At 44.6% G+C, this 12230-nt stretch overlaps 1 protein-coding gene across 1 annotated transcript; it reads left to right on the top strand.

The window, feature by feature from the left end:
* The first annotated feature begins 2438 nt into the window (after window positions 1-2438).
* ARL14EPL (ADP ribosylation factor like GTPase 14 effector protein like) lies at window positions 2439-11829 on the top strand. The gene is made up of 4 exons (XM_058738562.1): window positions 2439-3357; window positions 4654-4768; window positions 6676-6815; window positions 11086-11829. Exons 2-4 carry the CDS (start codon window positions 4676-4678, stop codon window positions 11306-11308), a joined length of 456 nt encoding a protein of 151 aa, XP_058594545.1. The 5' UTR covers window positions 2439-3357; window positions 4654-4675; the 3' UTR covers window positions 11309-11829.
* The last annotated feature ends 401 nt before the right edge of the window (window positions 11830-12230 follow it).

The raw sequence follows: 12230 nt of genomic DNA, 5'->3' as shown, positions 1-12230 counted from the left end.
CCTATGAGCCTCTTCTACAGCCTGGAGCTGTTGTTTTTCAACTCCAGGATCAGCAGAGGTGGTGGCAGTGGGTCTTCCTGCCTCTGTGCAAGGGTTTTAAATCTGACTTTTGTGTCCTGGACCCCTTTCGGCCAACGGGGTTAGATCTATGGACAATTTCCCAGAATGTTCATTTGTTTAGGATGAATTTTTATGTTTTTTTTAAATTATATTTAAAAATTTTGTTGTTGTTATTTACGTAATCTCAACATCCAGCGTGGTGCTCGAACTCACAACCCCAAGATCAAGAGTACCATGTTCCTCTGAGCCAGCCAGGTGCCCCTAGAATGATGTTTTTAATCATATGAAATAAGATCTGTGAGGTTACAAAGGAAAGCAATTACACTGAAAGACACTTATCCAAATGTTAAAAACAATTTGTGATAGCAGTATATGTGTTTCATTATTCACCTATCAAATACATTCTAGCAGTGGGCCAAGAACTACCATCATTTTAAAGAAGGGGTAAGTGTAAATAACATTTGGACGGGTCGACAGCAATTTTAACGGGTGATGAAAACATCTGTGTTTTCAGTGGCAAGAAAGTCACAAGTACTGCTAACACTATTATTATTTGTTGGTTGCCTTGTAATAGAAGGAAATGCCAGAATTTCAGTTAGAGGTTAGTGGGAATAAATATGTATTCTTTACTCATGCAAGGTCAAGAGCCCCTGCCTTGGGAAAACCAAGCAGGGGGGGAAAAAAGGGGGAATTCTGAACACTTTTATTACTTTTCCTGGGACAGATATTTTGGGCTTATAATAGAATCCAATTAAACTTCAGTCCCCAGGGATATTGTATCATAATTTCCTTTTGCTTTATTTGTAATATGAAGAAGCAAGTCCCCCTACCCCCACCCCCAATCTATTTGTGGAAAAGTGTATTTCACAAAGCACTTAAATAAAAGGCTCTCAGGCAGAGGATTTACAGAAGATACTCATTTCTCTCATTGCAGTTACACGCATGCCTTTTCAGGAAAAATTCTAGCTTGCAAGGATAATCATGAGCTCGTATTTATTCCCATGAGGAGGAAAACTTGTTACATGAAGAGGGTAGAGGGTTTAGGGTCCCTTGGTGGGGGGTAGGGGGTTTGGGGAGGAGAGATTTTCTTCAGGAAGCACCAAAGAGATCCCAAGCCTGCAGGGACTAGAGAGATCAGAGGAGGTTTCTGGAGCCTTCTTGGAGCAGAGACCAGAGTTCAAAGGTCAAGTGCCGAGTTAGGTGGGAGGTGAGAGGTGTGTTTGTTACTGGGAATGGTGAGATCAGGCAGGCTCAGCCCTGAATGGGGGTGTGCGGGGAGTCGAGTGTAGACATGGGTGAGTTGGGGGTAGTTGGGACCGACCTTCTCTGCTATGGTGGGCTTGTGGGGTGTTATTGTGGGAACTCATCGAAGTCTTATAATAGGAATGAGATAAAGAAATATCGGATTTAGGAAAATATTATCACAACCACAATGGTTTGGATGAATTGAGGGTGGGAGGAAAATACAGACAGTAGTTTTAAGATCAGATGGCAAGACTGGTTGGAGAAAACTAACACCTACTTGTTGTTGTTGTTTAAGGGGAGTTTAAGGGGAAGATTCACCTGCAGGGCTCATTAATGATACAGATTACCAGGATTCTGCTTTGCAAATTGCAAGCCCAGTAGGTCTGGAATTTGAAAGTGTAACTGGGGGCCAGGGGTGCAAGAGCCAAACAGATGAGGTTCTGCTGCTCACGGTTCACAAAATCCAATGGCAGAGAGAGGAGGGATGGTGAAACAGGAAAGGAATTTATTTCAGCAAGGCCAACACCGGAAAGATCTCAAAGATTTTCTCCAAAGTGCTAGAAATACTTGTAGGTTTATATAAGGGAAATGTGGGACAGAGGTGGGTGGGTCTCCACAGGTGGGCAGTGCAGGTCAGGTGTATCTTTGTCTTGGGATCAGTCACTTGGGGTCTTGCTGGCTCAGGCCAGTCCTAATTGCTTGAGCTGGTAGTTGGGTTCCCGTAGGGGCTGCTTTGCTCTCAGGGTCTTTTGCCAGAGTTAAGAGGTAAGCTGGATATTTCACTCACATGTGGAATTTAAGAAATAAAACAGATGAACATAAGGGAGGGAAAAAAGAAGAGAGAGAGAGATAGAGAGAGAGAGAGAGAGAGAGAGAAGCAAACCGTAAGAGAGTCTTAACTATACAGAACAAACAGGGTTGATGGAGGAATGGGGGGGGGATGGGCTAAATGGGTGACGGCCACTAAGGACAATACTTGTTGGGATGAGCACTGGGTGTTATATGTAAGTGATGAATCACTAAATTCTACTCCTGAAACCAATACTACACTATATGCTAACGAACTGGAGTTTAAACAAAAATTTCAGAGGTGCCTGGTGGCTTTGTTGGCTAAGGGTCCAACTTCGGCTCAGGTCATGATCTCACAGTTTGTGAGTTCAAGCCTCGTGTCGGGCTCTGTACTAACAGCTCGGAGCCTGGAGCCTGCTTCAGATGCTGTGACTCCCTGTCTCCTCTGTCTCTCCCTTGTTTGTGCACTCTCTCTCTCTCTCTCTCTCAAAAATAAATACACATTAAAACAATTTTTTTAAATAAACAAAACTTTGCGAAAAAAGATAAGCTGGAAAGATCTTAATTAGGAAGTAGAGATGGAGGTCAGAATGGAAGTAGTTCTAAGTCCTCCTTCAGGAAATTTACAATTTTTAAAATAGCTCCATGTGATTTTATCTTCAGATGAATTGGAAAATACTCCGCATGAGTGTTTGGCTGATCACAAGTGACACTGCATGTGAGACTGTCAAAGGAAAAATTGCACGGGACACAGGTAAACAGGCAAGACTTGGTTCAAGACTGTGATGACAGGGGAGAGAAGCCAGAACTCAGTGTGAACTCAGCGTGACCCAAAAGGCAGAAGGAAACAACTGGAGGGCTTGACAGAGGCTGATCCAGGAGATGTGTCGAGCACGTTGAGTTTGCAAATGGTTTTCTCCGTGATTAAGCCACCTGTGTTTGCTAATTGGCACCCACCAATTAGCAAGTTAGGCTCTACCTTCCCACAGAGACTGGCAAACGCAAACACAGGTGCCATCTTCCTGGCTGATTACATTTCAAAGGGATGCCTCCTAATCTTTGAGCAAGACATTCCTGGGTTGTAAAACTGGCTGGAGGCTCCGAGAAGATTTACATGTCAATGGGACAGAGAAAGAATTTATAACGATGAGTTTTCTGAAGTAAAAACTCTGGGAAAAAGGAGGTCAGTTTCAAGAGTCAGGAAGAAGCCCGGGCTGGGGTTTCGTCAAGCTGACGCGAACGTTAAAGCTGTCCTGATCAAAGGTAAGTACCATTAATACTAAGGCCGCTATCTGTAGGGTGGATTCCACCTGATAGAGAATGAAAAGGAAAATCAATTGTTAGGGAAAGAAAACTCAACTTCCTGAACTACTATGGGGAACTGGAGAGTGCGGGGTACAGAAGAGTGGACGGTCTATGACTTAGACCTGGGAGAATGCAGATACACGGATAGATCCAGCTGGCAAGCAGCAAGCCTGTGGTGCCAAACGCCCCCAGGGACCTTGGTAAAGCCTAAGTCAGGCTTCTTTGGTAGAAACAGCACCCTTGTAGACAGTCCCAGCAGTGGATGAGAGGTAAGACAACCCGCAGGGCTGTGGGAGCCGCCTCTGGAGCTTGGTCCTTTCTGAGAGAGAACACTGCAGAGCAGCCTGGGATATGCAGTTTGCCATTAGCATCCCGTGTTGACCTCACCTGAGTCACGCATCCATAAACGGCACCCTGTGTATACAACCAAGTATTTCAGAGCAAATTGTAGGCATGTTAGCAGCTGGGTTTTATGGACACCGGATGCCTTCCCTTTTGCCCATGTTGTACTAGAAACGTGTCAGAAAACTTGAGTGAGGAAGCCAGGGCTTTTAGAGCACCCTGAGGAACTATCTGCACAAAGAGGTGACACTGAACCCACAAGAGCGGATGGGATTTTCACAATGTTACTGAGGACATATGACATTCACGTGTCTTACTTTTTGTCAAGGGATTATGTGTAATGGGGGAACAATGGGGGTCTAAGAATGCAGACTCTTAAAGAGAAGTGGGGTGCCTGGGTGGCTCACTGGGTTTAGCATCCGACTCTTGGTTTTGGCTCAGGTCACGATCTCACGGTTCCTGAGTTCGAGCCCCGCATCAGGCTCTGTGCTGACAGCAAGGAGCCTGCTTAAGATTCTCTCTCCCTCTCTCTCTCTCTGCCCCTCCTCTGCTCACGCTCTCTTGCTCACTCTCAAAAATAAAATAAACATTTAAAAAGAGAGTGAGAGAGAGAAGTGGATGGTCCCAGGGTGGTCTGCTCCGGCAAAGTCTGTGATGCTAAGAATGGTTAGAAGTTAGGTGTGATTTGTTCATGGAACTCCCGGCAGATAAAAGCATTGGTCAGGTGGTCGGGGGCGGGGGAGGCAGATATGGGATTTTGGAGTGAGGGGTAAAAAAAGAAGCCAGGAGACTGGATGGCTTTTGCAGGAAACCTGGCTTTGAAAGAAAGAAGGATGTAGTGAGAGAGCCAGAAAGTCCCAGGATTAGGTTACCGGAGATATATCATACTAATGTGTTCTCTTTCAGTCCCAGTTCCTTCGTTTAGTGATTGGAAATGAATGAACAATCAGAGAAGAGTGTCACGCAAGAGGGACACACAGGTCAAAGCTCTCCTGAGAAAGACTGTCAGATCGGACAAAAGCAGCTGGTATGGCAAGTGGATATTAGGGTTTCAAGGTATTTGGAGAGGTCTCAGCTCGGGGATCTCGGAGGTGAGCCTGGTCTCGGGTGGAAGGTGGGTCCCGTCAGGATTTCACAGGAAGGTTCTCTGCTCCTCCATACGGGTGGGGCTTTTCCCCCATTTCTTTCTGCTCTCTGAGGGGCTGGTCTCACTTCACGTACCTCCTCTCTGCCACTCACCTCCCTTGATTTACAACCCAATGTTCTGTGCAATAAAATCCTGCCCCTTGGAGAAAAATATTTGCAGAGACTATAGTCCAGTGTTTTTATTTAACAAGCCCTAAGGGGTTTTTTTGCCCCCTATTACCTGCTGGTCATGATTCTAAAACTTGGTACATATTAATTCATCAAACTTGTATCACAGGGTACTATCGTGACCCCGTTTTGCAAAGGGAATCAGTGAGGCTTAGAGAAGTGGGAGCTTGTTCAGTGCACACCCCTGACAAGTGGCCAAGGTTTGAACTTGCGTCTCGTGTCTGTGTTCTTACACTTTTGTCATGGAACTGACAATGACAGTAGACGATATGAAGTTGTCTTTATTTCACAGCCATACCTAAATACAGAATTGTTTCATACGGTCTAGTTTGTAAAACAAACCCATACACACACACCAAAATGAAAATTTAAAGAAACATGGGGCACCTGGGTGGCTCAGTGGGTTAAGCATCCAACTTTGGCTCAGGTCATGATCTCGTGGTTTGTGTATTCAAGCCCTATGGCAGGCTGTGTACTGACCGTGTTGTGTCTGCTTGGGATTCTCTCTCTCTCTCTCTCTCTCTCTCCCCCTCTCCCTCTCCCTCTCCCTCTCTCTCTGCTCTTCCCCGACTTGTGCTCTCTCCTTTCTCTCAAAGTAGTAAATAAATAAACTTAAAAAATAACCCAGAAAATTTCAAGGAACATATTTATATTATTTTAGACAAACTGGACTATTATTATAAGCTAAATCAACTGCAGACAAGGCTGAAGTTGTTACTGACTTGTTACGTTGAAATTCACACTTTGAAAGTTTCCCTTTTGTTTCCAGGTGTGGTATTTCATCTCTGTATGACAGCCTGTGTGTTTTGGGGCCAATGAGATTATTATATTCTTCTGAAATCCTTCAGAATAGCATTCCCTTCCCTAGTGACCTATGTGCCACATTTTTTAAATAAGGTGTCAGGATTTATTGAAGAAGCATCTTTGTTCCTTGTCTTTCTCAATTGGGCTCCATTTCTTTTCCATCTGTAAATGTCCCCAGATGGAGTCTTTTGAAAATCTCCACTAACACTCTAGAAAGCCATGCGAGGAAGATTTTCTTCCTCAAATCTGGCTCTTACTGAGAGTGGATCCTTCAGGTGGGTGCACACTGCCTTGAAGTGATCCAACAACATGATTGTTGTGAAACATATTCCAGAACACTGGGGGGGCGGGGGGCGGGGAGGATGGGGCTGTGTGCACTTTGGGGTCCCATTGTGGTTTGAGACCCTTCACCTTGAGTTTCTGCAGCCAAGAGTTGCAGAAGGGCTCTCTTCCCTTTTTCTCTCCCTCCATAAAATGCTAATTCTGACTTTCATCCCCATCAGATTTGAGAAGCCAACTGGTATTTTCCAGGTGTAAAAGGAATTCTGTTCCTGCTGGGTTGTTTTCTATGGTTTTCCTTTTTTAATTATATGAGTTTTTTACTGTGGATTTCTTCATTCAGAAAGAATGACCTAACGTGAGGAAATTTACACATGAGGACATTTATATCATCTTTAGAGACTGAATCAAATAAAACTGTTTCTTTCTCTAGGTAAAACATCTGTGCTTTCATGATATTATGGCGGAAGTTTATTTTGATACAACATAAAACAACTCTCAAATTCTTACTACTAATACATTTTATTTGTTTCGTAGCAACAGATAGAGCGGCAGTTAAAATGCTTGGCATTTCAAAACCCTGGACCACAGGTAGCGGACTTTAATCCTGAAACAAGGCAGCAGAAAAAGAAAGCTCGGATGTCAAAGATGAATGAATATTTTTCTGTAAAATACAAGTAAGATCATGATTTATTGTATTTGATTTGCAGGATTGTAACATGCCTGAATTCTCCTGGACAAAGCAAAGATTGCCTCTTCTTTATGTTTTAAAAATATATTTTCTTGGGGCGCCTGGGTGGCTCAGTCGGTTGAGCATCCGACTTCAGCTCAGGTCACGATCTCACGGTTCGTGAGTTCGAGCCCCGCGTCAGGCTCTGGGCTGATGGCTCAGAGCCTGGAGCCTGCTTCTGATTCTGTGTCTCCCTCTCTCTCTGCCCCTCCCCCATTCATGCTCTGTCTCTCTCTCTGTCTCAAAAATAAATAAACATTAAAAAAAATTAAAAAAAATATCTTTTCTCAAGTGCAGTATTGCCCCACGTATTTGGAAGTTAGCAACTTCAAGAAATAGACAATAATTCCAGACTAGTAATCCGTTTTTTAAAGGTACCAGAAACCCTTGGATTAGAGTAATAGCTTTAGTAAGAAAGATGATTAAAAGTAAGAAAGATGTAGGGTCCAGCTTTGGGTCAGGTCATGGTCTCACGGTTGGGGGGTTCAAGCCCCGTTTCAGGCCTTGTGCTGACAGATCGGAGCCTGGAGCCTGCTTCGGATTCTGTGTCTCCCTCTCCCTCTCTCTCAAAAATAAACATTAAAAATTTTTTGAAAACTTAAAAATTTATGCCCATTAAAATACGCCTTAAAAATAGTGAAAGACAAACCACAGGATAGGAGAAGTTATTTATAATTTGGAAGGTCAGTATCCAGAGTTTATATAAGTCAATAAGAAAAAGATAAAAATCTAAAGAGAGAAATGAACCAAACAATGAAGAAAAGGCTAATGAACATTCAGGATACAGAACCTCATCAGTACAGCAGAGAGGTTCCAGAGAGAGGCAGCATTTAGTCTGACAATACCAATGTTGATGAATTTTGTTTTTTTATGTTAAATCTTTTTTAACATTTATTTATGTTTGAGAGATAGAGCACGAGTGCGGGAGGAGCAGAGAGAGAAGGAAACACGGAATCCTAAGGAGGGTCTAGGCTCTGAGTGCTGGGCTCGAACCCACAAACCGTGAAATCATGACCTGAGCTGAAGTCGGACGCTTAACCAACTGAGCCACCCAGGGCCCCTTAATTTTTTTTAATGTTTATTGATTTTTGAGAGAGAGAGAGAGACAGAGAGTGATCGGGGAAGGGGCAGAGAGAGAGAGAGAGAGAGAGAGAGAGAGGGAATCTGAAGCAGGTTCCAGACTCTGAGCTGTCAGCATGGAGCCCAACATGGGGGTCAAACTCACGAGCCACGAGATCAGGACCAGAGCCGAAGTCGGACACCAAAGCGACTGAGCCACCCAGGCGCCCCAGATGCCCAATGTGGGGCTTGAAGTCACGACCCCAAGATCAAGAATTGCATACTGTACCGACTGAGCCAACTCAAGACCCCAAGGGATTGTTATTACTTAAAGCTGTGGTTCCTCTTGGAGGGCCAGGTTGAGGGATGCTGTGGGCGGGCCATGGAGAAGACCTCAGTGCCATAATACTCTTTTATCAAGCTGGGCAGTGGGCAAGTGGAGATTTGGTTTCTTCTTCTTCTTTACCTGTGCATTTATGTTTTGTACACTTTATTTTTTAAGTTCATTTATTTATTTAAAAGTAATCCCATTGGGCGCCTAGGTGGCTCAGTCAGTTAAGCATCCGAGTCTTGATTTTAGCTCAGGTCATGATCTCACGGTTCGTGGAATCAAGCCCCACGTCAGACTCTGTGCTGAGTGTGGAGCCTTCCTGAGATTCTCTTTCTCCCTGTCTCTCTCTGTCCTGCCCTGGCTCGCGCATGTGCTTGCATGCTCTCAAAAAATAAATATATAGGGGCGCCTGGGTGGCGCAGTCGGTTAAGCGTCCGACTTCAGCCAGGTCACGATCTCGCGGTCCGTGAGTTCGAGCCCCGCGTCAGGCTCTGGGCTGATGGCTCGGAGCCTGGAGCCTGTTTCCGATTCTGTGTCTCCCTCTCTCTCTGCCCCTCCCCCGTTCATGCTCTGTCTCTCTCTATCCAAAAATAAATAAAAAACGTTGAAAAAAAAATTAAAAAAAAAAATATATAAACATTTAAAATAATCTTTGCCACCCAACATGGTGCTCAAACTCATGACCCCAAGATCAAGAGCTCTTCTAACTGAGCCAGCCTGGCACCCCTGTTTTGCACACTTTTGTATGTCTGATATTTGAGAGTTTTATAAAAGAAAGCATCAGATGAACAGGAAACTATAAAATCTGTGTGTTGGTATCAGAGTTAAGGCAAAGGAATATTTTTGGGTTAAGGCAAGGTGACAAGGGCAAGATCTGGTATGTGCTCTCTGGTGGCTTCATGACCACGATTTCCATATTGGATTTTTTTAATTAATTTATTTTTTAATGTTTAGTTTTGAAAGAGAGAGAGAGAGAGAGAGAGAGCATGAGTAGGGGAGGGGCAAAGAGAGAAGGGAGACACAGAATCTGAAGCAGGCTCCAGGCTCTGAGCTATTAGCACAGAGCTCAATATGGGACTTGAATCCACAGACCGTGAGATCATGACCTGAGCCAAAGTCAGACTCTTAACTGACTGAGCCACCCAGGCGCCCCCATATTAGATTTTAAATCTCCTGGTCTGCTGGCACCTGAATTTCCTGGTGGACATGGGAGGGGGTGGTCTGTGCATCCCACAGACAAAGCACTCCAGATGTAAATCCTCTTTGGAAGGTATTCCCGATAAAGTGAGAAAATCGGGCAGCAAGTTTCCATAGTGATCCCCAGCCTTCCCTGCTTTGTTAGGAGAGGGAGGAAGAAGGAACAGCGTTACTCAGCTGAACCGGAAGAGAGGAGATTCTGTGCCTGTTTCAGGATAAAGGGAGCAGAAAAGTGGACAGTCTCACCACACCAGCTTAGGGCCAGCCCTTGTTAATTTTTTACTTCCAATTGTTAATAAGGGATACAAGCTATATAGAGGCACTTTTGTCACACTGAGGCTTTCACGCGGCTCACTTTTGAAGGGTTTATTTCAGAAGGGCTCTGTTTGGAGAGGATGGCAGAATTCTTGTGGAAGCTTTTGCCTCCTGGACGTGTTGCAGGGGCTGACAGAGAAAGTGTGGGCACTTAGAGCAGGGTGTGGGCTCCACTGCTCGCCTCGGGTACAGAACTAACTGCCTTCACTTAGCTCATGACGGATCCTACCACCTTGATCACCTGCTCTCTCTCCTTCCACTGGGTAAGAAACAAAATCAGAAAGGAAGGGAAGCAAGGGTACCTGGAGACTGTTAGGTAGCAAAGGACTGTTAGTGCGTGTGTGTGTCTTTCTTCTTAATGATGATGGCATAGTAATGCACAGTTCTAATATTTATCTCGAGTTATTAAAAATATAACTGTATTGGGGCGCCTGGGTGGCGCAGTCGGTTAAGCGTCCGACTTCAGCCAGGTCACGATCTCGCGGTCTGTGAGTTCGAGCCCCGCGTCAGGCTCTGGGCTGATGGCTCAGAGCCTGGAGCCTGTTTCCGATTCTGTGTCTCCCTCTCTCTCTGCCCCTCCCCCGTTCATGCTATGTCTCTCTCTGTCCCAAAAATAAATAAAAAACGTTGAAAAAAAAAAATTAAAAAAAAAAAATATAACTGTATTCACTGTAGTGCTTTTAAAAAAAGTTTATATATTTTGACAGAGAGTGCATGTGCATGCGCAAGTGGGAGAGGGGCAGGCAGAGAGAGGGGGAGACAGAGAGAGAATCCCACGCAGGCTCTACGCTGTCAACCCAGAGCCCGACGCAGGGCTCGAACTCACCAACTGTGAGATCATGGCCTGAGCAGAAACCAAGAGTCAGATGCTCAACCGACTGAGCCACCCAGGTGCCCCTCCCTCTAGTGTTTTTTTTTTTTTTTTTTTTTTTTTTTTTTTTTTTTATAGAAAGAAAAAAAGAGTGCAATTTTTCAGGGAAAACTTCATCAAGGATGATTACAGTTTTGAAGAAAAATTGGGGCATTCGTAGGAAGAAGCTTTTATTCAGCTGTTCTTTCTCATTTGCTTCGGTGGAATATTCTGTTCCCCAGCATGCTGGGAAAACAAAGTGACTAGCCTGGCCGTGTTGGGAATCCGTGGCATGTTGGCTGAATTTCCCCAAACACCACTGCCATATCACATTCTGGAGCGTGGCTGGGTAATCTTGAGGATGACATTTGCTCAGAATAGACGGGCTGTATTTATGAAGTGAGCTGCATAGTCCTTCATTCTCCGTGCTGAGGAAACCGGGACTGTCGTCTGCTTTCTCGGCAGGGTCAGGAAGAAGTACGACAAAAGTGGCCGGCTGATCTGTAACGACGCCGATCTGTGTGATTGCCTGGAGAAGAATTGTCTGGGCTGCTTCTACCCTTGTCCCAAGTGCAACTCCAACAAGTGTGGGCCCGAGTGCCGGTGCAACCGTCGGTGGGTCTATGATGCCATTGTCACCGAATCTGGGGAGGTGGTCAGCACACTGCCATACCCCGTTCCTGACTAGGAGCTGTTCCCTGGGAACAGCTTTGTTTCTTCTTTCTGTTTCTTCTTGACAGTGAAGCCAACCTCTTTCTCGTGGGTGGATTTTAGGGCTTGGGTGAAATGCTGGGAGAAGATGCTGAAGGTTCATGTTCTCTGAAACTGTAGAACAATGTAGAATGGGCAGTCGCTCCAATGCCTTCACTCGTGACCAAAGGGTGACAGTGCATGGTCTCAGCATCGCCTCCCCCGAACACCTCCGTCTCTGCCCTCAAGTCAAAAATGTCTTTCGTCTTTACTGGTACCTGAGAAGATGTAGTTTTAAGATGTTCAGAACTCTGTAGCTGAGAGCTCTCCTTACAGAGAACATACAATCATAAGTTTGTAAGAGCTAGCTACCCTTGCAACCTTACACACCACAAGTTCCAAGTCCGACTCACTTCTTGAATTAAAAATACACCCCCACACTCTGTGACTTTGCACTGTATTGTCTTGTTTTTTATATGTTGATAACATTAAAATTAAATTTGGTAATACCTGGCAGTATTTTTATGAAAAATTTGTATTTTATTTGCAAAATTGAGAAATTGGGATGACGGTATCCTACACGCCAGTGGTTGACTTTTTCTTTGCAATTCAGGATCAGTATTTCAAGATTCTTTTCAAAAGGAGGAAACAAGTTATGTAAAAGTGTGTTGTTGTAGGTTAGTTGACTAAGTAGACGTGATTTTTTTCAATTCTGATACATTGTAGAAGGTTATACAGACCTTTGACCTGAGCCTTCTTTGGATTTGCTTTTATTTTTTTAATTAATTCCTTTTTATTTGGGAGAAAGAGCATGGGTGGGGGAGGGGCAGAGGGAAAAAGAGAGAAAGAGGAAGAGAGCGAATCTGAAGCAGGTTCCAAGCTCAGCATGGAGCCCAAGGCGGGGCTCCATCCCGTGAACC

Source organism: Neofelis nebulosa, chromosome 1 (assembly GCF_028018385.1).
Source record: "Neofelis nebulosa isolate mNeoNeb1 chromosome 1, mNeoNeb1.pri, whole genome shotgun sequence".
Classification (NCBI taxonomy): Eukaryota; Metazoa; Chordata; class Mammalia; order Carnivora; family Felidae; genus Neofelis; species Neofelis nebulosa.
This window is presented reverse-complemented; position numbering and strand designations above follow the sequence as displayed.